This window comes from Ranitomeya imitator, chromosome 4, assembly GCF_032444005.1.
Source record: "Ranitomeya imitator isolate aRanImi1 chromosome 4, aRanImi1.pri, whole genome shotgun sequence".
In the NCBI taxonomy this organism is placed as follows: Eukaryota; Metazoa; Chordata; class Amphibia; order Anura; family Dendrobatidae; genus Ranitomeya; species Ranitomeya imitator.
In genome coordinates, this window is record NC_091285.1 from 359,376,543 (window position 1) to 359,399,003 (window position 22,461).

The 22,461-nt window shown below is 43.1% G+C and overlaps 1 protein-coding gene across 6 annotated transcripts in view; it reads left to right on the plus strand.

Annotated features, from left to right (window-relative positions):
- SRPK2 (SRSF protein kinase 2) overlaps positions 1-19,060 on the plus strand; it is a 225,307-nt gene extending 206,247 nt beyond the window's left edge. For 4 of the 6 annotated variants that reach the window (XM_069765090.1, XM_069765092.1, XM_069765093.1 and 1 more), the window contains 3 exons: positions 5,844-5,913; positions 9,070-9,162; positions 16,905-19,060. In XM_069765090.1, the coding sequence (XP_069621191.1) occupies positions 5,844-5,913; positions 9,070-9,162; positions 16,905-17,089 (348 nt within the window). In that variant the 3' untranslated portion in view covers positions 17,090-19,060. Of the gene's footprint in view, positions 1-5,843; positions 5,914-9,069; positions 9,163-9,524; positions 9,618-16,904 lie in introns of all 6 variants that reach the window. The other 2 variants (XM_069765091.1, XM_069765095.1) reach the window with 1 other exon arrangement.
- The last annotated feature ends 3,401 nt before the right edge of the window (positions 19,061-22,461 follow it).

The following is a 22,461-nucleotide window of genomic DNA, read 5'->3' on the forward strand; positions in this document are numbered from 1 at the left end:
ATACTGTAGTTAAAGGAAACCTGTCACTTCAAATTGGCGGGATATTTAAATGATTTTTTACCGGTCCGATGGGCGGCGTTTCATTTCTCCACCCCGTCCGTCCCTCCCTGTTGTCCGCAATATGTTAGTGAATTAGAGTACGTGTGCGCCATAGTTGGCGCGTGCGCAATGCAATCTTTGGACGCGCACGCACAGTATGCTTTGCCCAACTGCAGGCAAAGCCGAAAAGCATTACTGGGCATGCGCCCGCACATTATATCCCGCAACATAGCGAAATACTTCCTGGACACAGTGCACGGGCGCATGCGCAGTAATGCTTTTCGGCTTTGCCTGCAGTTGGGCAAAGCATACTGTGCGTGCGCATCCAAAGATTGCATTGCGCACGCACCAACTATGGCGCACACGTACTCTAATTCACTAACATATTGCGGACAACAGGGACGGACGGGGTGGAGAAATGAAGATGAAAAGCTGCCCATCGGACCAGTAAAAACTCATTTAAATATCCCGCCAATTTGAGGTGACAGGTTCTCTTTAAGGTAGTCAGAAATTATTTGCTCTTAATTTGGCGTCATTAATGTCGAGCCACTGTGCTGTCTCTCGAGGCGAGTGAATGAGCACCTTTCCAATGGCTGTGACCCTTAAATATGCAGGATACATCATAGGGTAAGGAATTTGCAAATTGCGCAGCCTTTTCTTGACATGCAGAAATTCGGCTCTGTGTTTCTACACTTTCGCAGAGAAGTCGGCAGGAAAGATGGAAACCTTTGTCTTTTCAATAGACTGTTTCGAACAGTCCTGTGCTGTGAACAGAATTATGTCTCTGTCTTTATAGTGCAGTAGTTTCAGCAACATTGGCCATGGCAGGGCCCCTAGTTGCAGGGGTCTGAAAGGCACTTTATGTCCCTTCTCTATTGCCTGCAGTGAGCCATGTTTCCAGAAATTCTGCCTAATTTTTGGCCTCAGCTCTCTCAGGGACTCTTACAATGCGCAGATTATGTCTACAGAATCTGTTTTCTAGATCATCCGTTTTCTTAAAGGGAAGGTGCCACCAGTTTTCTTGTATTTTGTTTTTTTGTGAAATTAAGCTTAAAAAAGTACGGTAATTAAAATGTATTAATGCAATGTTAGCACTGTTTGCAAACATTTCTATATGAAAAATCTAATATATAATTGCCTAGAATACTACTTCCTGCAATTTGTGCCAACTTCCGTGGCTTTGTCCGGAGCTAATGTCCGGAGCTAATGTCCGGAGCTAATGTCCGGAGATAAGTGACGTCAACAGTGTCCAGTGTCTGATTGGTTGCCGCCTGCTGCGAGCGACCAATCAGAAACGTGCCGTACTGTGACACACTCACAGTAGAGTACTGTGACACACTCAAGAAGAGGTGCGAAACCGGCTAAATAAGATTAAAATAGATAAATCTCCGGGTCCGGATGGCATACACCCACGAGTACTAAGAGAACTAAGTAATGTAATAGATAAACCATTATTTCTTATTTTTAGTGACTCTATAGCGACAGGGTCTGTTCCGCAGGACTGGCGCATAGCAAATGTGGTGCCAATATTCAAAAAGGGCTCTAAAAGTGAACCTGGAAATTATAGGCCAGTAAGTCTAACCTCTATTGTTGGTAAAATATTTGAAGGGTTTCTGAGGGATGTTATTCTGGATTATCTCAATGAGAATAACTGTTTAACTCCATATCAGCATGGGTTTATGAGAAATCGCTCCTGTCAAACCAATCTAATCAGTTTTTATGAAGAGGTAAGCTATAGACTGGACCACGGTGAGTCATTGGACGTGGTATATCTCGATTTTTCCAAAGCGTTTGATACCGTGCCGCACAAGAGGTTGGTACACAAAATGAGAATGCTTGGTCTGGGGGAAATTGTGTGTAAATGGGTTAGTAACTGGCTTAGTGATAGAAAGCAGAGGGTGGTTATAAATGGTATAGTCTCTAACTGGGTCGCTGTGACCAGTGGGGTACCGCAGGGGTCAGTATTGGGACCTGTTCTCTTCAACATATTCATTAATGATCTGGTAGAAGGTTTACACAGTAAAATATCGATATTTGCAGATGATACAAAACTATGTAAAGCAGTTAATACAAGAGAAGATAGTATTCTGCTACAGATGGATCTGGATAAGTTGGAAACTTGGGCTGAAAGGTGGCAGATGAGGTTTAACAATGATAAATGTAAGGTTATACACATGGGAAGAGGGAATCAATATCACCATTACACACTGAACGGGAAACCACTGGGTAAATCTGACAGGGAGAAGGACTTGGGGATCCTAGTTAATGATAAACTTACCTGGAGCAGCCAGTGCCAGGCAGCAGCTGCCAAGGCAAACAGGATCATGGGGTGCATTAAAAGAGGTCTGGATACACATGATGAGAGCATTATACTGCCTCTGTACAAATCCCTAGTTAGACCGCACATGGAGTACTGTGTCCAGTTTTGGGCACCGGTGCTCATGAAGGATATAATGGAACTAGAGAGAGTACAAAGGAGGGCAACAAAATTAATAAAGGGGATGGGAGAACTACAATACCCAGATAGATTAGCGAAATTAGGATTATTTAGTCTAGAAAAAAGACGACTGAGGGGCGATCTAATAACCATGTATAAGTATATAAGGGGACAATACAAATATCTCGCTGAGGATCTGTTTATACCAAGGAAGGTGACGGGCACAAGGGGGCATTCTTTGCGTCTGGAGGAGAGAAGGTTTTTCCACCAACATAGAAGAGGATTCTTTACTGTTAGGGCAGTGAGAATCTGGAATTGCTTGCCTGAGGAGGTGGTGATGGCGAACTCAGTCGAGGGGTTCAAGAGAGGCCTGGATGTCTTCCTGGAGCAGAACAATATTGTATCATACAATTATTAGGTTCTGTAGAAGGACGTAGATCTGGGTATTTATTATGATGGAATATAGGCTGAACTGGATGGACAAATGTCTTTTTTCGGCCTTACTAACTATGTTACTATGTTACTATGTTACTCCGCCCGCCATTTTGGTGTGATTTTTGAATTTTTACCTCACAGCAAGTTTCTACTGCGTGGAGGCGGGCCCAGTGACGTTGCTCTTCAAGCTCCTGCCGAATTTCGTCAAAAAAATGATACCATTTACCAAAACTATATATATTTAGTTGTGAAGTGGTTCAGTGACATTTTCACACCAATTTTGAACTTTTGTTTGGTGTTTTCTCCATATACTGCCTATTATTTTTGTTCTTTCTTACTATTATTTATTAATTGTATTATTCTTACATTTGAATAAATAAAGTATATATGGATTCTAGACTCCCGATTCTTTAGAATCGGGCTGCCATCTAGTATTATATATTTTTCTACAAATATACATATTTACCACTAGGGGGAGCATTTTCTGTTTTAGACCTCAAGCAGCTATAGTAAGATTTAGCAGCTTTACTCTTTGCTGGAAAATTGGGGCAGTAACTGCTGACATCACCATTTCCCTCCCCTTTTGGGTGGTCTAATATCCCTGGGGCAGAATAAAGAGCAGCATCACAGGGCAGCACCATTTTGTGTGTGACTGGCTTGTGACCTGCTATCACCAGCAGTTACTGCATCAGAGGCACAGCTTGTTGACATAGGAGCAGAACACAGTGGGCTCAGCAGCATTTTTTGTGAATAACATTCTTGCCATCCCCCTTCCCCCACCTTAATCCCTGCCCTGTCAGCTGCCGTGCTTTCTCTCTCCAGGTGTCACCTCCCTCTCTGCAGGCTGTGAGTGCAGCTTACCGGAGATCACAGGGACGGTGTGTGAGGGGGAGGCAGAGACACAGCAGGAGAAGCACACAGGGCAGCTTGTGAGAGCAGAGGATGTCTGCCCAGGACGTGCCTGCTTGGAGTACAGAGGAGCAGTGAGCGCTTCTTCTGTCCTGCGATAGAGAGTAAGTAGAGCTCGGCAGATAGCACAGGGCTATAATAAAATGGCAGCTAGTCACACCTACAGCAGTGAGTTGTGCAGCCCACAGAGGCGTGCCCAGCTCACTGCTAATGCTGCTACAATGTTAGAGATAGGGTCAGCGCCGGTCTATTATCTCCTATGTCCATGGGGTGCCGTAATCTGACAGAGATAGTGACCTGCTACTGCTGCAAAACCAAGATGTCAGCCCCCAGTGCATTCTTTAAACTCATATAACACATGAAATCTGTTTCACATAAATTTCAAACTTGCTTATAGCAGCCTTGTTGTGCTACATTACAGTGATTTATTAATGACCTACAAACGCGGTACCTTCCCTTTAAGAAAGGCATTGATGTTGGGCACAATACTGTCCCTCTGACAGCTGTAACACAGGTCTTGAGCTGTGTGTCTTCAGATGGCAACTTTTGCCGACATGTCACTAGGATGGGCTGAAGTTAGAATTATGTGATGGGAGTTTTTATCACATTGGGTGGATGGGTTGAATAGTTCTCTCCCTCTGCCAATACAGATCTGTGTGATAAGTGCTGAGCAGGAGAGACTCCACTAGATGGGTATGTTAACAGGTTAAGGAAAGCTTATGCCCACATGATGATCAATGGAAAGAATCTTTGGCTGAAGAAAATACATTTATTACACATGTAGCTAACAAGTGAATTACAATTTTGCAGGAGAGCCTCAGTCTTGGAGACAGTAGCAGATCTCTGTGCACTACATACATTACACTTGTGATGCAATCTTTGTTTGGCCAGATTTGTGTGTGTGGTCATGAAGGGCATAGTAAGTGAGTGTAGCACAGCACTGCTTGATATAAAATCTGCAATAGACATCCTTGATAGTGTTGTGCTTGGGGTGAGTAGCTTCTGCTAAAGTGTACAGCTTGCTCAATTGTGTATAAGGAGGTGAAGTGGCATGTAAGCCACCAAGCAGATGCTTGATTCTACAAGAAATATACAGTACTTGTTTTCTTGGGTAGTTTTGTACCAAAGTTAATCAAATTAACTGTGTTGAGACTTTATTATGTCACTGTTATGGACAATATATAACTCTACTTTTTGGTTCACCCCCCGCCCACCCTAATATATTGTACCACTAGACCAACAGGTATGAATCCTCACTTCTTTTACCGCTTTAAAAGAAAACATTACCTCCTCCTTCTAACCTAGAGAACCAAGAAACAAGCACAGGTCTAGACCACCAATGTTCGTGATATTTACATCTCCACAACTTTTGCGTCACTAGGGTAGTTTTAATTAGCATTACATTTTATTCATATTTTCTCTTGTTTAATAAACCTGGGAGTGTCTTATAGTCTGAAAAATATGGTAAATAATTACCGTAGTCTGTTTTTTGATCCTGGTAGCCAGAGACCTGGCCCTCGTTTCTTCCCCTCCTCACACAACCCGTCATTTTGCAGGCTGTTTTAGCATGGTGTGTACATGTTGCTTCACAATTATTTAAAGTTTCTTTGCTGTTGTTTTTTTGTTTTGTTTTACAGAAAGCCCCTTTTTAATTATAGGAACACAGATGGGAAATGACTGAAATCAAAGAAAGACCAAATTTTTATTAGGCTTTGTTCACAATGGTATCAGAGCACTTTTTCCCATCAAAACAATAGACCTTGTTGTAAGTCACTGAGATGTGTTGGGTTGTTGCTCAGTAATACAACGGATCTGATACTGCGTCATAGTTTCCAATTCCACTGATCATTGTACATACAAAATTGCTGCAACAGCAGTAATCAGTGGAGAGAAGTTCTTTGGGAAGGGGGGAGGGAGAGGTTACGCAACAGTATAGGGTTTATATTTGTATCATAAAAAAATCAGCTTCGTACATTTGGCTTTTATTTTTGTCACATGACTTTTTGGTTGTTTCTTTATGTAGGCATTTGAACTAGCAACTGGAGACTATTTATTTGAACCACATTCCGGGGAGGACTACTCTCGAGATGAAGGTGCGTACTGTACTCATTTAGCCGAACCTCTTATATAGATCTCTTTTTCTTGGTGATGGACACAAGTCTTCAGTCAGAAATACAATACTTAATAACTTCTGCTGCACGTCATACAAATCACAAAGCCTCTTTTCTCTTCTCAGTAATCTCCAAATACAACCTAAGATATTTTATTTCAACCTAAACATAAATTCGATGACAAGTTAATAAACACTATAAAGGTCATCAAATTATAATTTTCATTACCCTGATTAAATTATACAAAAACAGCAATGCAAAAGTCCAAATTGCCTGGCCTCGATCAGACGCAGTGCTTGTGTCCCAATATTCAGGTCCAAATGCTCATCAAAATGATGACAAACACTGAAAACATTGAATCCAATCTGTAAGATGTGCTTACAAAAATGAAGGTTCTTAGCGCATAAATTTGCCAGTTCATGTGTGCCCATCAACCATAGCAAGGTGACCTCCCTCTGATGGGTCCTTGTCCTACTGTATATACACCTCTTGAGCTATCTATACTTATTAACATTTATCAGAATAAATCTGGCCAGATATTGGGCATGATACATATGTCCTCAGCATTGCTAGTACATTACAGAATTGTGGCGGACGTTACCTCTGCACCGCATGTAACGCATTGCAAAATCTGCAACAGAAAACCTCCACTAGCTTTGAACTGATGTAAAAGGGCCATTAACTTTTATCACAAAGGGTTATAGGTTCATTTTTTAAATTGTTTCCTCCCTATATAAATTAATGAAAAGTTCAACACTGAATAATATGACATTATTAATCATACATACACACATATCTCCGCCCCTGTAAATGTGACATGTCCTACATGTACATTAAAAATGCTGCCATAGTTGAAATGTTGGCTTATGTGCCAATGTTGTACTGATGCACCTTCCATATGACTGGGCCAGCATTTTCTTATTTACATAGTCGATTAAATAATGAAGCCAGAATTCACAGGACACTTGGTGTTCTCAGACCCAGTGGATGAAGGAAGAGAAGCCACATGTTATGCATGTTTCCATGTGATTGTTTAAATGTCTTTATTTCTTCTCATGATCAAGAGTGAAGTGGATGGAAATTGTTCAGGAAGCTCATGTTATTTCATAGTGTCACTCAGACGACATTAAATCCTGGTGTAAGACATGCATCGGTTTGAAAAGTTTTGCTTGAGTTGCCGTAGTATGTAGTTAAAGGAAAAAAAATATTATTTAACGGTTGGCTAATCTTTAACTTAGATAATTTTAGGTGTGATTTGCCCTTCTTTAATTGCAAGTAAGCAATCTGTTGCTTTAGGAATCACTCTGTCAATCTGCATAAAGCAAGTTATTTGTTTAAAAAGGTTGTTCAGGCTTTTTTGTTTATCTTATTATGGGCCTAAAAAGTAGTTGCTGACTACCTGCCTGTTCTACACGACGCCGGCTCACAGCGATCACCGACCACTTCAGTCACCAATTCAGCTGCTCCATGTCAACAGTGCAACTTTTCTTCTTCCAGGTTGCTCTGTTGACGGAGCATGGCTGGCAATGACATGCTGAATGACACTAGCTTCCCTGCAGTGAGGCATTGGGGAGCCGGCTGTCAATCCGCATGAGGTCTGCAGTTACGCCTTGTCAACAGGGAGAGTGGAAGAGAAGCTGTGGCTCTGTTGAGAGGGCACCAGCAGAAGCCACTGAATCGCTGGTAGGGGCGCTCTGTGTTGGCAGAAATCTGCACTGGACACAACAGGTAGATGGGTAGCAACTACCTGCCTGATAGGTCTTAGGCATATTGCAAAATTAAAGATAGTCCCAGATATCCCCTCTAAGGCAAGAGCTAGATGGAAACAGATGGTATCAGATGAATGACGCTGCCAAAAAACATTTGTGCAACTTACTGTTGAAAAAATTGGCAAATATTGGATGGGTTTCATGCAAGTCCTTATCCAAGAGGTCTGATTGGAAGTGATCGTCATGAAAAGTTGCTAAAAAAAATGCAATTTTTTAAATCAAATTATTTACCTTAGTGAAAAAACAGTAACAGTGATTCAGTAGTTAGTCAAGACACAATGTACCTATAGAGGATCTTGTATTAGGGCCTAGGAGCTAAGATCTCCTTACCTTTAAAGTTGGAAAACTCTACATCGATGAGTTTAGGGTACCATGAGCAAGATTTTTGAGGTCACGCCTGCAAACAGATGCAGTAGCTTGGAAGGAATACATTCCTCAGAGCTGAGTAGTATACATGCATTTCCCCCCTACAATATTACACTGCCAGAGAAGTTTGTTCTAAGTTATTATGTAAAAGGAGCCCAAACACAATAATGAAGTCCTATATAATGGGATGACCTCCACATAGTCCTGACATCATCAGGACTACCTGTGACTATCAGATAGAAATCCTACTGTAAGTACAGGCACTGACTATAAGCCAGGGGTAAGCCTTTTTGCTTAGCACTGTTTGATAATACGTACGTTTAGTTTTTGCATATGTTTTATGTATGACATTTTTTGTTTTATTTCTGCAACTTTTATGCATTTGGATAAACACTGCGAATGCAGGTTGACAGAAGATATCTTTGCCCAAGTTTCTGGTGATAAAAGTTAGATCCATTTCAGTAACATTCTAAATAGAAATGGTAAAGAGGAGTAATGATTGGATATAGATTCTAATAAAGCACAAGTTGGATCCATATCATACAATCCTTTGTGGTGAGGCAGTGGGTAGGGATGTGAAAAGACTGACCGTTATGTAGCATAAGCAAATCACGCCTATAGAAAGTTCCGCTCATTGTACTAATTAGATTTTCTTCGTGCTTTTGGTAAACGGGGTATTATTATGGCTGAGGGTTACAGAACATACTAAAGGACTAATTTTTCCTAACTGGCATAGCAAGGCTTTTCTATTTTCTGTCTGTGAACCTATTCTTTCCCATGCTTTATTGCTTGGTTGATTTATTCTACAACATGAACACTGGTCATATATACTACTAATGGTGTCGCTGATCTGCATGGGTGTGCCATATAATTGGTTTTAAGGGTTTTTTTTTCTTTTGTAATTAATTCTCCTTTTATTTTTCTTATTTCAATTTCATTCTGTTCTTTTTTCTTTTTTTTTTCTTTTCTCACTCCTTCACTCCTCTTTTTCTCTCCTTCATAGACCACATAGCACACATCATTGAGCTTCTAGGCAATATCCCAAGACACTTTGCTCTGTCTGGAAAATATTCTCGGGAATTCTTCAATCGCAGAGGTAGTACCTCTTCCTTACAAAAGGCACTGTGATACAGACAGAATGAAATCCTAGCAGCTGCTCTCTTTGACCTGTACCAGATTTGTAAGCTAGATTGCTTTGGTTCATTATGTTAGTAACCTGCAATGACAGACTTTCACATCAGCAATTTAGTTGTCATTAATTCATTAATGCACAAGGTGACTATGTGCCTCAGCAGTAAATCATGAGGGCTCCTCTCGTGCTGCAGCGACATTCTATCCTGACTCCACTAGATATATGACAGCCTGCAGATTGATTCTGTCTGTGCCGGGCCTGCAATGTATGAAATGTACTGATAAGTTGTATGTTTCTGTTTTGCTGGCAATGTTTTTCAAATACAGATCACATAGCATTGATCACTGAACTGCTGGGAAAAGTCCCTCGAAAATTTGGTATGTTGGGGAAATATTCCAAGGATTTTTTCACCAAAAAAGGTAACTGTGTTTTTACACCACAGAGCAGTGCGTAATAGAATCTCTCCTGAATCAACTGGTAATCTACACATTGTCCACTTTTCTTGAAATTCCCTCACCATTAAATCATAGAACTATAAATTGTTGTCAGATTGTAAATGTCTTTGACCTTTAATTAAAATATGTATTTTTTTAAATAAAATGTATCATGCATCAGCAATAACATTCCCCCTCAAAGGATACGGGATAACCTTCTTTATCAATGGGAATCGACTGCTGGGACCCCAGGGACGGGGACTGTTTCTTGTGCTCCTATTCAGGATAAACTGTTCAGAGGTGAACATGTCCAACCTGTACTGTATTCAGCTTGGACTCATTGAAGCACCTTTCTTAAGGTCAGGGGGAGTCCCAGCAGTCGGACCCTAGCGATTAGGACATTATCCCCTATCCTCAAGATGGGGAATAAGGTTTCACCTTGGTACAAACTCTACAAACCCCTGGTACAGAAGACTGGTATTTTGCTATCTTTCCTCCACTGATATTGAAATATTAGATCCAGAGAGTGCATCTCTAACAGATTGATACTAGAATTATCTAAAGACAATCTCTTACTGTCCATGTTCTTTTAGTTAATTGGAATTTGTGTTGTACATACTTGGTGGACAACACAATTTTGGTACATACTTACAGTAGGTTCGCATCCCTTTTTGCATTTTAGTAACATAAAAACAAAATTAACATCAGTGCCAGTTCTGCAACATGAAAAAACCCCATTGGTGCTCAGTAAACCCCATTGACGTTAATGGAGTCTGTCAGGTTTCCATCAAGGCGTTCATTATGTTACCTGAAGAAATCTCACAGAAGGCTGTTAATGGAAGCTCTAAGGGTACCGTCACACAGTGGCATTTTGATCGCTACGACGGCACGATCCGTAACGCTCCAGCATCGTAACAGTATCGCTCCAGCGTCGTAGACTGCTGTCACACTTTGCAATGTACGACGCTGGAGCGATAATTTCATGACGTATGTGCGATGTAGAAGCCGTTGGTTACTATGCGCACATCGTATACAATATCGTGCACACCTTTGTTAGGCTACGTTCACACTAGCGTTATGCTAGTTTGCGTCGGGTTTGCGTCGGGCGACGCAGCGGCGACGCATGCGTCATGCGCCCCTATATTTAACATGGGGGACGCATGCGTTTTTGTTTGTTGCGTTGTGCGACGCATGCGTCTTTTTTGCTGCAAGCATCGGACCAAGAAAACGCAACATTTTTCTTGCGTCCAAATTTCGGCAAAAAACGACGCATACGTCGCAAAACGCAGCGTTTTTGCGTGCGTTTTGGTGCGTTTTTGCGTGCGTTGTGCGTTGCGTCGCCGACGCAGCGGCGCACAACGCTAATGTGAACGTAGCCTTACACCATGCGATCATGCCGCCACAGCGGGACACTAGACGACGAAAGAAAGTTTCAAACGATCTGCTACGACGTACAATTCTCAGCGGGGTCCCTGATCACAGGAGCGTGTCAGACACAACGAGATCGCTGGAACGTCACGGATATATCGCTGGAACGTCACAAATCGTGCCGTCGTAGCGATCAAAATGCCACTGTGTGACGGTACCCGAACACCCATATCAACCTAGCATAAGGTTTACTTTAGTACTTTTAAATACTGTTTATCACACAGGCCTTCTGTTAAAATCACCAGTAAACCTCTGTTTATCCAGAATGAAACGGCTTTTGAATGATAAAGAAATGAAGCCAATACTGAAATGTATCATACCTTTAGTTTCATCTCCAAGGTATACTGTGACTATTGTGTGTTGTAGAATTGTACAGTCGTGGCCAAAAGTTTTTACACCAATGCAAATGCTGATTTTCACAGTTTGCTGTTTCAGTGTTGGTCAGATTTTTCTATGATTATTGAAATCTAAGCATTTTTAAACTTTTTTTTTCCCCTGTTTCTTTAAAGACTCAATATTTTCAGTATTGACCCTTCTTTTCTCCTTCGCCTCATTGGGGGACACAGACCGTGGTGTATGCTGCTGCCAATAGGAGGCTGACACTAAGTGATACAAAAAAGTTAGCTCCTCCCCTGCAGTATACACCCTCCTGCTGGCTCTCAGCTAACCAGTTCTTGCTTAGTGTCTGTAGGAGGCACATGGGTCTGTTTCAGACCCCAACGTTTTTATTTTATTGTTTACTTTTCTGTAAATTTTTATTTTTTAATTAACGGAGTGAAGGGGCGACGGTTCCATTCAAGGTCCCGATCTCCCCCGAACAATCAACAGGCGAGCACGGTGAGTATACCTCCCCGTACCCTTTCCTGCGACGTGGGAAGCCATGCCTGAGCTCACTTCAGGGGCGACGGTTCCTTTCATGGTCCCCATCTCCCCACACCAGCAGCAGGCGACCACATGGAGTGTCGCCTCCATGTATCCTCTCCTGGAGCCAGGCCTAATGCCGGACAACTGGCCTGTCCACCCGGACTGAACTCCGTGGCTGTACAGAGGCCCCCCTCTATGGCGTCCGAGCTGCCCCCACTGTCCCACCACTGTGAAAGCGGATGGCACAAGGAGGCGGACGGGTCCTCTCCACCTCCGTAACAAACGGATGATGGATTGAGGCTTATCCCTGCACCGTCCACGCTGCACAGAACAGCGCTGAAACCCACATCCGCGGCGGCTCCATGCCGGGACGTGCATCAATGGTGAGTGGATCCATCTTCAGTGGGATATTCACATGCTGACAGGCAGCCTCAGCCACTTCCCTGTGGCCCACCTCTCTGAGGTAACGCTCTGGATTGCTGCAAAAATTTAGTCCCTGGCTTCGGCCGATTTGTAGGCCGCATCCTGGAAGTCTTGCCTGGAACGACCCACTGGTGACGTCCGCCGCCTAAAGAAATTTAGGCCCCGGCTTAGGCCTATTCAACATCGTGTCTGTGGCTCCGCCCCCCGAATTGGCGCTTGTCGCTCTCTGCGAGATTTTATCAACTCTGCAGCTCCCGGTGGCCATCTTGGTCCACCCGGCCAGCTCACACTGGGGTGACAGTATTTTTGCATTAAAGGGGCACATCGACTCCAGGGTAAGATCGACCCTGGACCTCAAACTTCTAACAACCTTTGACATGGTCCTCCTTCTTTGGATGGAGTTCCTCCGCTCAGCCATTACTTCAACAGAAAAAGGTGCAGTTTCCGGCATCCATCGACATTCGGGTTGCTTGCCCTCTGCAAAAATTCCTTCGCCTTTCCATTCGTCAACAGCATTTTCAAGTCACAACCTTGTCCTTCGGCCTTGCTTCCGCACCCAGAGTGTTCGCTCGGGTCATGTTTCTCTTGCACTCTAGAGGCGTGCTCGTCCTGCCCTGTTTGGTCTGTCTAGCTGCCCTTCCAGGACTACGCTGATATCTCTTGCGATACCTTCTCTCCTGGGCTGGCAGCTTCACTTAGACAAGTTCTCCTCATTTCCAGCCCAGCAGATATCCTTTTTGAGGATGATCCTGCACACTTCTAGAAGGATGGTAATTCTTCCTCGAGACAAGGTCATGGCCCTTCAACAGGGAGCTTGCGCAAGGAGAGTTCTGAGGACTTGATTACTCACCCCTTCATTTCATTCGATTTGCTAAGAGAGTTCTGAGGAAAAATGGTGAAGACAATGGAAGCGCTTTCCTTCGCTCCGCTCGTTTTCAGCAAGTCTAATAGACTTTCAGACAATAGTCTCTGAGCTCCTTCTTCATCCAGGGCCTTTCTCCCGGTTCAATGGTTATTAGTAACTACCAATGCCAGTCTTCTTCTCCCCATCATTGTTCTGGAGATCCGAACGGTAGTCTTACAGCAGGTCCACTGCCTTCTGGCGGGTCACCCTATCCGAATTCAATTGGATAATGCCATTGCGGTGCCTTACGTCAGTCATCTAGCAGGTACCCACGGTCAGGCGCCATGACCGAGGTACCTCACTTTCTCTGATGGGCCGAAGTCTATTATTCGGTGATCTCGGCAGTATATATCCCAGAAGTAGAACTCTGAACGGCAAACAAATTCAGCCGTCAGGGTTCCGCCTCAAGTCAGTGGGAACTTCACCCCGAAGTCTTCCATCAGATCTGTCCTTACTGGAGCTCTCCAGTTGTAGGTGGGATGACATCCAGACTGAAGGCCAATGTACTCGAGTTCGTGGTTCGGCCTCGAGATCCAAGAGCCATCGCTCTCCATGCTCTGGTTCTGCCGTGGTACCAGTTTCCATAACTTCCCTTCCACTGCTTCCGAAAGCCTTTCGGAAGCAGAAAGGGGCCCCAGTGATCCTCAGAGATCCGCACTGACCACGTCCGTTTTTTGTTTGCGGAGCTAGTATCTTCTCGCCTTATCGCAGCACAACTGCAAGTAGGGACTTTCTCACAGGGAGTTTTCACACGTAGTTCTTCCCTATCGCATACCGTTAGATCATTGGGACCTTATTATTCCTAGGAGCCTTACAGTAGGCTCCTTTTTCATCCGGGCAGACTTTACTATCAGGGAAAGTCGTCCCGTTCTCCTCTGCGATATTCTCACTCTGACGAGTCTTCGGAGCTAGCTTCTCTGCTCTTTCAGACTTTTTTCCCTTATTACCTTCGAGGCAAGGTTGTCCTCAGGCCATCTCCATCCCTTGTTACCAAGGTGGTACTGTATTACCACTGTTATGAGGGCATAGTTCTTCCCTCATCTCTTTTGGCTCCAGTCCACAAAATGGAATCAGATCCCCCATATTCTGGACGAAGTGAGTGCTCTGAGTAGGTACGTCTTGAGGACGCCGTCCTTCTGGAGGTTCGACATTTTATTTGGGCTTCCTGACGGTAGAGGAAGGCTTCCTGACATTTTCAGGAAGGGTTTAGCCGTTTCATCGACCATGATAACATGGTGAATTCTTTTCACCATCCAGGAGTCCTTCCGTGCTAGATGTCAGCCTATCTCCCTGTCTATCAAGGGTTCATGGCACCAGGCGTCAGCAAGGCACGCCTGCAAGCTTGCGGATTCGTCCAGTCCGCATGCATTCTTGAAGCACTATAATTCCCACACTTCCACAGATGTGAGTCTGGGCAGGCGGACTCTGCAGGCCGCGGTGGCGCACTTGTAAGTAGCGGTTACACAGGGCCTGATCTATTGTTGTCCCCACCCAGGGACTGCTTTGGGACGTCCCACGGTCTGTGTCCCCCAATGAGGCGAAGGAGAAATAGGGATTTTTGTGTACTCACCGTAAAATCCTTTTCTCCGAGCCATTCATTGGGGGACACAGCTCCCACCCTGTTATTAGCTTATGCTTGTTTTTTAGAATATGACATGCTATACGCTCATATATTGTTATTGATCTCCTACTGCTTTTGCACCGAACTGGTTAGCTGAGAGCCAGCAGGAGGGTGTATACTGCAGGGGAGGAGCTAACTTTTTTTGTATCACTTATTGTCAGCCTCCTATTGGCAGCAGCATACACCCACGGTCTGTGTCCCCCAATGAATGGCTCGGAGAAAAGGATTTTACGGTGAGTACACAAAAATCCCTATTTCCAAGACTTCTGCAATTTGCCCTGGCAGCTGTATATCAGCTTCTGGGCCAAATCCTGACTGATGGCAGCACATTCTTCCTAATCTGTGCTTGGAGTGTATAACAACTTTGTATTTTTGTTTGTCCACCCGCTTTTTGAGGATTAACCACAGGTTTTTAATAGGATTGAAATGTGGGAGGTTTCCTGGCCATGGACCCAAAATTTCAATATTTTGATCATCTAGCCATTCATCACTTTTGCCTTGTGAAATGATGCTCCATTATACTGCACAAAGCATTGTTCATTACCAAATTACTCCTGAATTGTTGGGAGAAGTTGCTCTTAGAGGATGTTTAAATAACCTTCTTTATTCTCAGTGATCTTAGACAATGTTGTGAGTGAGAATATCAAATCCCCCCCCAAAAAATCACTGAAAAAAAGTAGCCATACTTGCCCATACCTGGTCGCAAAACCAGTGCACTGCGGGGATGCAACATGCCCCAATGGTAAAAGGCAAAGGCAGTGCAGGTGTATAATACTTAATAAATAACCACTCCCTCCTAAGGGGGAGGGAATTGCCTTGAATTCTAAATGCAGACGAATATGGCTTGTCTAGGTCATACAGATATGCGTGCCGCACCATGCCTTTCCCACACATGAATGGTCTCATGATCCTTTACTGTTGGTATGACTCCCTGTAGTGTTCATCTTTTCTTCTCCGACAATCATTCTGTTGGAATCCTATCTTCAGGAAAAAAAAATGGTGTATAAATTGAAAATGCCTATTTTTTTTTCTATGGAGTTGGAAGGCCAAGCTAGTAGTGGATGGTTATCAAGTAATGCTGAAAACTGCGGGTTTGGCTAATGTTGATTAATTGGGGCCCAAATATTAAATAAGATCAGTGTGAAAACTGGAGGCGTGCTGGAGTGAGACGCCTCTCAGGCCTCTCTCACACTTCCGTTTTTTACAGTCGCAATCTGTCAAAATGTTGAAAAGACGGATCATGCTGATTGTAAAAAAAACGGATGCACTGGAGACGTTTTTTTGACGGTTCCAGTGCATCCTAGAAGGCTATGTGCATACGTTGTGTATGCGTCTTCGCCGCGGTTCTTTTCGCTGCGAAAATGCATACACAACCCATGATAAAAAATTTAAAAAAATCAAAAATCGTGATATTCTTACCTTCCAGCGTCCCGCGCAGCCCCTGCAGCCTTTTTTCATAGCGAGACAATGACCTGTGATGACGTAGTGGTCTCGCGAGACTGCTACGTCTTGGGGTCATTTCGCTATGCATCACTGGGAACCGGAGCTACCGGCAGCACCGCGAGCATCATCATTTGGGGTTGCTGCGGGGGAAGCTGGAGGGTAAGAATATCACGATTTTTTTTTTTAATTATGTTTAACATTATATCTGTTTATTATTGATGCTGCACAGGGAGCATCAATAGTAAAAAGGTGAGTGAGAATCTTCCGCGCATGTTTGAAAAGACTACATCCGTCGCTGTGTTCCTGCTTTTTACAGTCAGCGACGGATCCTGCGTCCATAGGCTTCCATTATAGCCAACGACAAACAGCACAGGACCAGGGGTTGCTATGCCCTATCACATAATAAAGGGGGTGGTGGGAATGTAGAACCCGAGGATGGGTTATTTATACTTGAATGTGTACTTTGACTTAGAGTGAAAATATTATGTGTACTTGAATGTTCCTTAATGATTTTATTCTCATGTATTGTAAGCTGAGATCATGCGTCATCTGTATTAAATTACTAAAAAGTATGTTTTCAACCATTTAGGAGAGCTTCGACACATCACAAAACTCAAGCCCTGGAGTCTCTTTGATGTTCTAGTGGAAAAGTACGGGTGGCCTCATGAAGATGCTGCGCAGTTTACAGATTTCCTCACTCCTATGTTGGAAATGGTCCCAGAGAAACGCGCATCAGCTGGCGAGTGCCTGAGACATCCCTGGTTAAGTTCTTAGAGAATATTTTGGTCTTCAGAGGTGCTCTGCTCATTTGGATCTAACCGCTGACTTTCACAGTATCTCTAAAAGGATTATGAGTGATCTGGCATTAGCCACAGACTTTCTTTTTGAAGTACTGTACCTTGTTTCTGTTTTGTTTTTTCCTTTGCTTGGTGTGCGCTGTGGTCATTGGAAAAATTAGCCTCTATGTCTTCAGCTGTAAGCTTTACTGACCCACTTTTTCTGGGGATGGTGACTAGGGAGAAAAAGAAAATTAAGGAAAAAAAAATGAAATCTGGTCTTGTTTTTCATGTTAAGTGGCATTCGGATGTCCAATTTTTGAACAAGGAGTACCTTTTTTTCCATGTGTCTACCAGATTTTGTAACTATTTATGAAGATAAGTTTTAGCAGATGTTGGGTAAATCCAAGCTTTTGAAAAGAAAAACCAGCCTAATGCAAGGGCCCTGTAAACTTTTTACCTTAACCGAGGGATTCTCATACTTGTACTATAGTGTATGTACATTCACTTTGTAAATGTTTATTTTCATGAACACCCTTGCATTGCGATAGAGGGGCCGCGTTCTGTTATCTGCCCATCCTAGCAATGAAAGGTTACTTACAGGTAAGGGGATTACAGTTCCAAAATAGACTTATCTCCTCAACGTAATTTTAGCTTTCTGCATGTAATGAAAATCTGTTTTTCTAGGAGTGTAAACATCTCCAGAGTTTTGGTAAATGAAGCTGCTCCACTTTTTTTTTTTAAACAATTACCCCAAGTGGCACTTTAGGGGAGATTGATTTCTTTGCAGTTAAATCAATGTATGCACATTATAACACTCATGTTATGTAGGTTTTAAAATTGCAGCAGCAACATTTCATGAGACCAAGCCCATCCATGTATACTTTCAGCTACCTCCTTTTTGCAAAATACATTAGTGTGCACACTCTCAACAGACCATTTGCATTGTATGTCCCATGAACTTGCCCCTTCTGCTTCTATGGCACAGAGCCCAGGAGTATATAGAGAAGATGCCCTTCTATGAAAGATACTCCTCAGACCAGTGCTGCTGTTTTACCCCTTTGTCAGTAGGGATAGACAGTAAATTCCAGGTGTTTGTGAAAAATGTATCGCATGTCTTTTTGTTGAGGAGACATGTGCAAATTAAGAATTGTCTGACTTTAGCAATTCTACTTCCGCAGTATGGTAAATTAAGTGGTGTTCAAATTAATGGAAATTTGAAGAACTCTTACAGGTAGAAGGAGGGTATTTAAAATGAAATCTTGTGCAACAGTTTGGGTCTAGGATCTAGGTAAGAAACAGATTCTGTTTATTTAATTTTTTTTTTTGTGGCAAACCTCTACAATAGTTCGTATTAATAGTTCATATTAATGTTGTACTTTAGCTATGGAAATTGCCACTGGGGTTATGCTGTGTGTCCAAGTTATAACCTTTATTATACTTTTGCATATATGCAAAATAACTTAAAAGATTTTAAAACCAACTTTATGCTTCGTTACGTTGTACAGTGGGCTTAGTAGCTATCATTTGGTGTAATATTCTGAACATTAACTAGCCCATTTCACAATTGCTTAGTTGTACATATAATTCAGCATTATTTTTTTAAGAAATGCACTGGTTACTGTATTTTGGATAAATGAACTACTAGCAACAAATTTTCCCTTTCAATATTCAGATTGTTCAATTGTTCCCTTTACAATACAGAGTAGAAATGTCATAGGTGATGCAGATTTTAGAATGTAAACAGAGATCTGTTTAACCTTTTTTTAGAAGTCTGTGGATTGAATGTAAATTTATTTCTGGTTTTACAAATTATGGTGCCACTTTTTCTTTTCTCAACTTATCCATCGCGGTTTAATCACAAGCCTTTGCAATAATTAGATGTGAAAATACCCCGTGTTGTAACAGTAACCAATTGTGAATTAAGGTGCTTGCAGTTGTCAAATAAAATGTATGTTGTTTTTTTTCATACGGTGTGGCCGTTTAACCTTTTTACAGGTGTAGACCGTGTCCAAAAGCTTTTATTGTTCACACAAACATATGCAAAACGACATTTGTTTTATAACTGAATACGAGGTTTTCCATAACCACAGAAGTGTGTGTGTGTGTGTATGGGACTATGTACATTACTATGCAAAAGTTGTAGGCAGGCATAGAAAAAAATGCTGCAATATAAGAATGCTTTCAAAAGTAGATGTGTTAATAGTTTGCATCTTATTAATTGATTAAAATAAAATGAGGGTATAAAAGAGAATTCTAAAAATGAAAAAAATATTTGGTGTGACCACCCTTTGCTTTTAAAACCGCATCTATTCATCTACGTACATTTGCACAAAGTAAGGCCACCTTCAGTATTTGTAAGCCAAAACCAGAAGTGGGTGAAAAATGCACAATTTGTGCACATGTTTCTAATAAACTTTTCCTCTGAGTATTCCTCTCCTGATTTTGGCTTACAAATACTGATGTAAAACACTGACCAAATACTGAACTTGTGGCCTGACTGCTTGAGTAGGATGATAGTAATATGTATGAGTAATCAATTAAACCAAACAAGTGATAATTTTTTCAAATGTAAGTAGAAACACATTCATTAACTGAAACATACAGCTGTGCTGTAAGGAACAGCTAAACTCTGCTACAAAGGTGAGGTTGTAGAAGACTGTTTTTCCTCATAGGTCATGCACCTAGACAAGACTGAGCACAACAAGACACAAGGTAGTTATACTGTATGATATTTTCCAGGTAAAGATTTCAAAGCACACTAGGGTTCAAGATGTGCTATTCAAGTTGTTTTGAAAATTCTTTAAGAAATGGGCAACGTTGTGGGGGGTATGGCCTGAACGGAATGTGAGCGGTCGTCTGCGACCGGAGCTCCCGCTCAGTATTAGCTATATACAGGATTGCAGCCTGTAAAATCGGGGCCAGGTACCTGGATTTATCGGGGGAACCTGAGACTGGTGTGGTGCTTGAGGAGCTGCGTGCCTGCGGGGCAATGACCAGCAAGAGGAGCTCCAGGAAGGCGGCGGGGGAGCCGGATAGAAAAACCCAAGATGGCGCCGGCCAGGAGGAAATGCTGTCAAAGGAGTTGGTGATGGCTGGGGAGGATTCCAGGGTTGCAGACGCAGCAGCAAGGCTGCGACGCTTCGCCCGACGGACAGAGGAGACCCGGAGCCCAGCGGTGACAGGCAAGGTTAAAGATAAGCCACTGGGGCACGGAGATATGGAGGAGCTGGGGGAGGAATAGGGAGAAGACAGCGATGGTAGGAGCTATTCTGGTGTCCAGGAGGAGGAGGTGAGCGGGGGAATCATGAAGGGCACTGCAATATGCATCAGTGGACTGCAGATTCCTGAGGAGCCCACTCTGAAGGATGTGTTTAAGGTGGTCCTTCAGTCATACCACTATCACCAATGTGGCTGCGCAGTTGGGGGTCCTGCAGGCAGACATGTCCAATCTGCAACATTCAATGCATGTGACTAAGGAAAGGATGGGAGAGGCGGAAAAATGCATTAGCAGTGCTGAGGACTATATTGCCAAAGCGGATAAGGCTACAAAACGCATGAGTGCTGCGATTTATGCCATACAAGCGAAAACCGATGACCTTGAAAATAGGTCCAGATGCAATAAAGTGAGGCTGATTGGGGTGCCTGAAAAGACGGAAGGCACGGCGCCGACAGAGTTCTTTGAAAAGTGGCTACTAAACAATATTTGAGCCGACAAGCTGTCCCGGATGTATGCAATTGAAAGAGCACACCGTGTTCCTACACATCCCCTCCCCCCTGGAAGCCCTCCTAGACAAGTGCTAGTCAAGGTCTTGCACTACCGTGACAGAGACGCCATTCTCAGACATGCCAGAGAGAGCCCGTATTTGCAGATAAATGGCTCTGTGATTTCCGTGTTTCCGGACTTCTCCATAGAAGTGCAGAAGCAGAGAGCCATATTTGTCCACATCAAGAAGAGGCTGAGGAAGAATAGGCATCACTTACTCGATGATATATCCGGCCAAATTGAGAGTGGTCGCTGAAGGGAAAGTGCACTTCTTCACGGAGGATAAAGAGGCACTCGGATGGCTGGACAGCAACAAGCAACATCTGCGTCAAGCGAAATTAAAGGACTCAGCGGGTTGATAGAATGGTTCTCCTTTGCTCTTGTTTCTCTTATTGCCCCTTTTTTGGAGTGATCCATTGGCTCTTTTTTCCACTCTGTTTTTTGTGTTTTTTATGGGTTGGGGATGGGCCCTTGTTGAATCTCGAGTTTTTTTCCTGTTTTTTGGGGAAAATTTGAGATTTTGAAATTTAAATAGGCTGCAATCCACAAGTCATGGGAGAGTCCCAATTGTTTGGGACAAGTTGCGGGACTGTTGGACGGGGTTAACAGACTGTTCCAGATAAAGTGTGCTCTCCCGTTAAGGGATGGAAAGATGGGATGGGGATTTGTTGGGGATGTTTTTCTGTTGTTTGGGGGGAGGGTGGTGGGGCTGGGGAAATATTTATATAATGTACATCACCATGGTTAAAGTGGTTGTGATTTTGACTGCAACTGGATGAAAGAATGTGAGACAATATGTACTGAGGAGGGAAAATGTCTGGAAGAATGAGAATTGTGAGTTGGAATGTCAGGGGTTTGGTGTCTGGTGTGAAACGGCAAGCTGTTTAAATTTCTGAATGATGCCAAGCCATCAGTGATCTGTCTGCAGGAGTCTCATATGGTGAAGTAGAGAATGCATTTTCTGGCTAAGAGATGAGTACAGGTGGGATATCATGCCACATATTCAGCATATTCCAGGGGGGTCAGCATTCTCATCTGTGTTGGGATACCTTTTATGTATTACAAAGTGGATATAGATCAGTCGGGTAGATTCATATGTTTACTTTGCAAATTGTATGGATGCCTGATGTGGCTGGTTTCAATTTATATTCCACCACCATATTGAGGAAAGGTGCTTCACAGGATTCTGGAGATAATAGAGGAGATACCGTTTTGATAATAGGGGATTTTAACAACATTCCGGACTCACAATGGGATAGGGGGAGACGAGAGCCGTTGAAGTCGGGTGGTAATTGTACACCATTTGGGGCCGTCCTGAGGGAAACTGCCCTGCATGATTTATGGAGGATTTCTCATCCTGGGGTGTACAAACATTCCTGTTTTTTGTCCTCTTTTGCTTCTTTGTGAAGAATAGATCTGGCCTTGGGCAATTCACAGATGTTGGGCCTGGTTGGGGAGGCAACATATATGGCTAGCACAATATCGGATCATTCCCCGTGAGTGTGATGCTTGAGGGAGTGGGAGCTATACCTGCTAGAGGGTGCATGTGGAGGCTGAATCCATTCTGGCTACACTTGACTTAGATGGACACATGGGGGGGACAT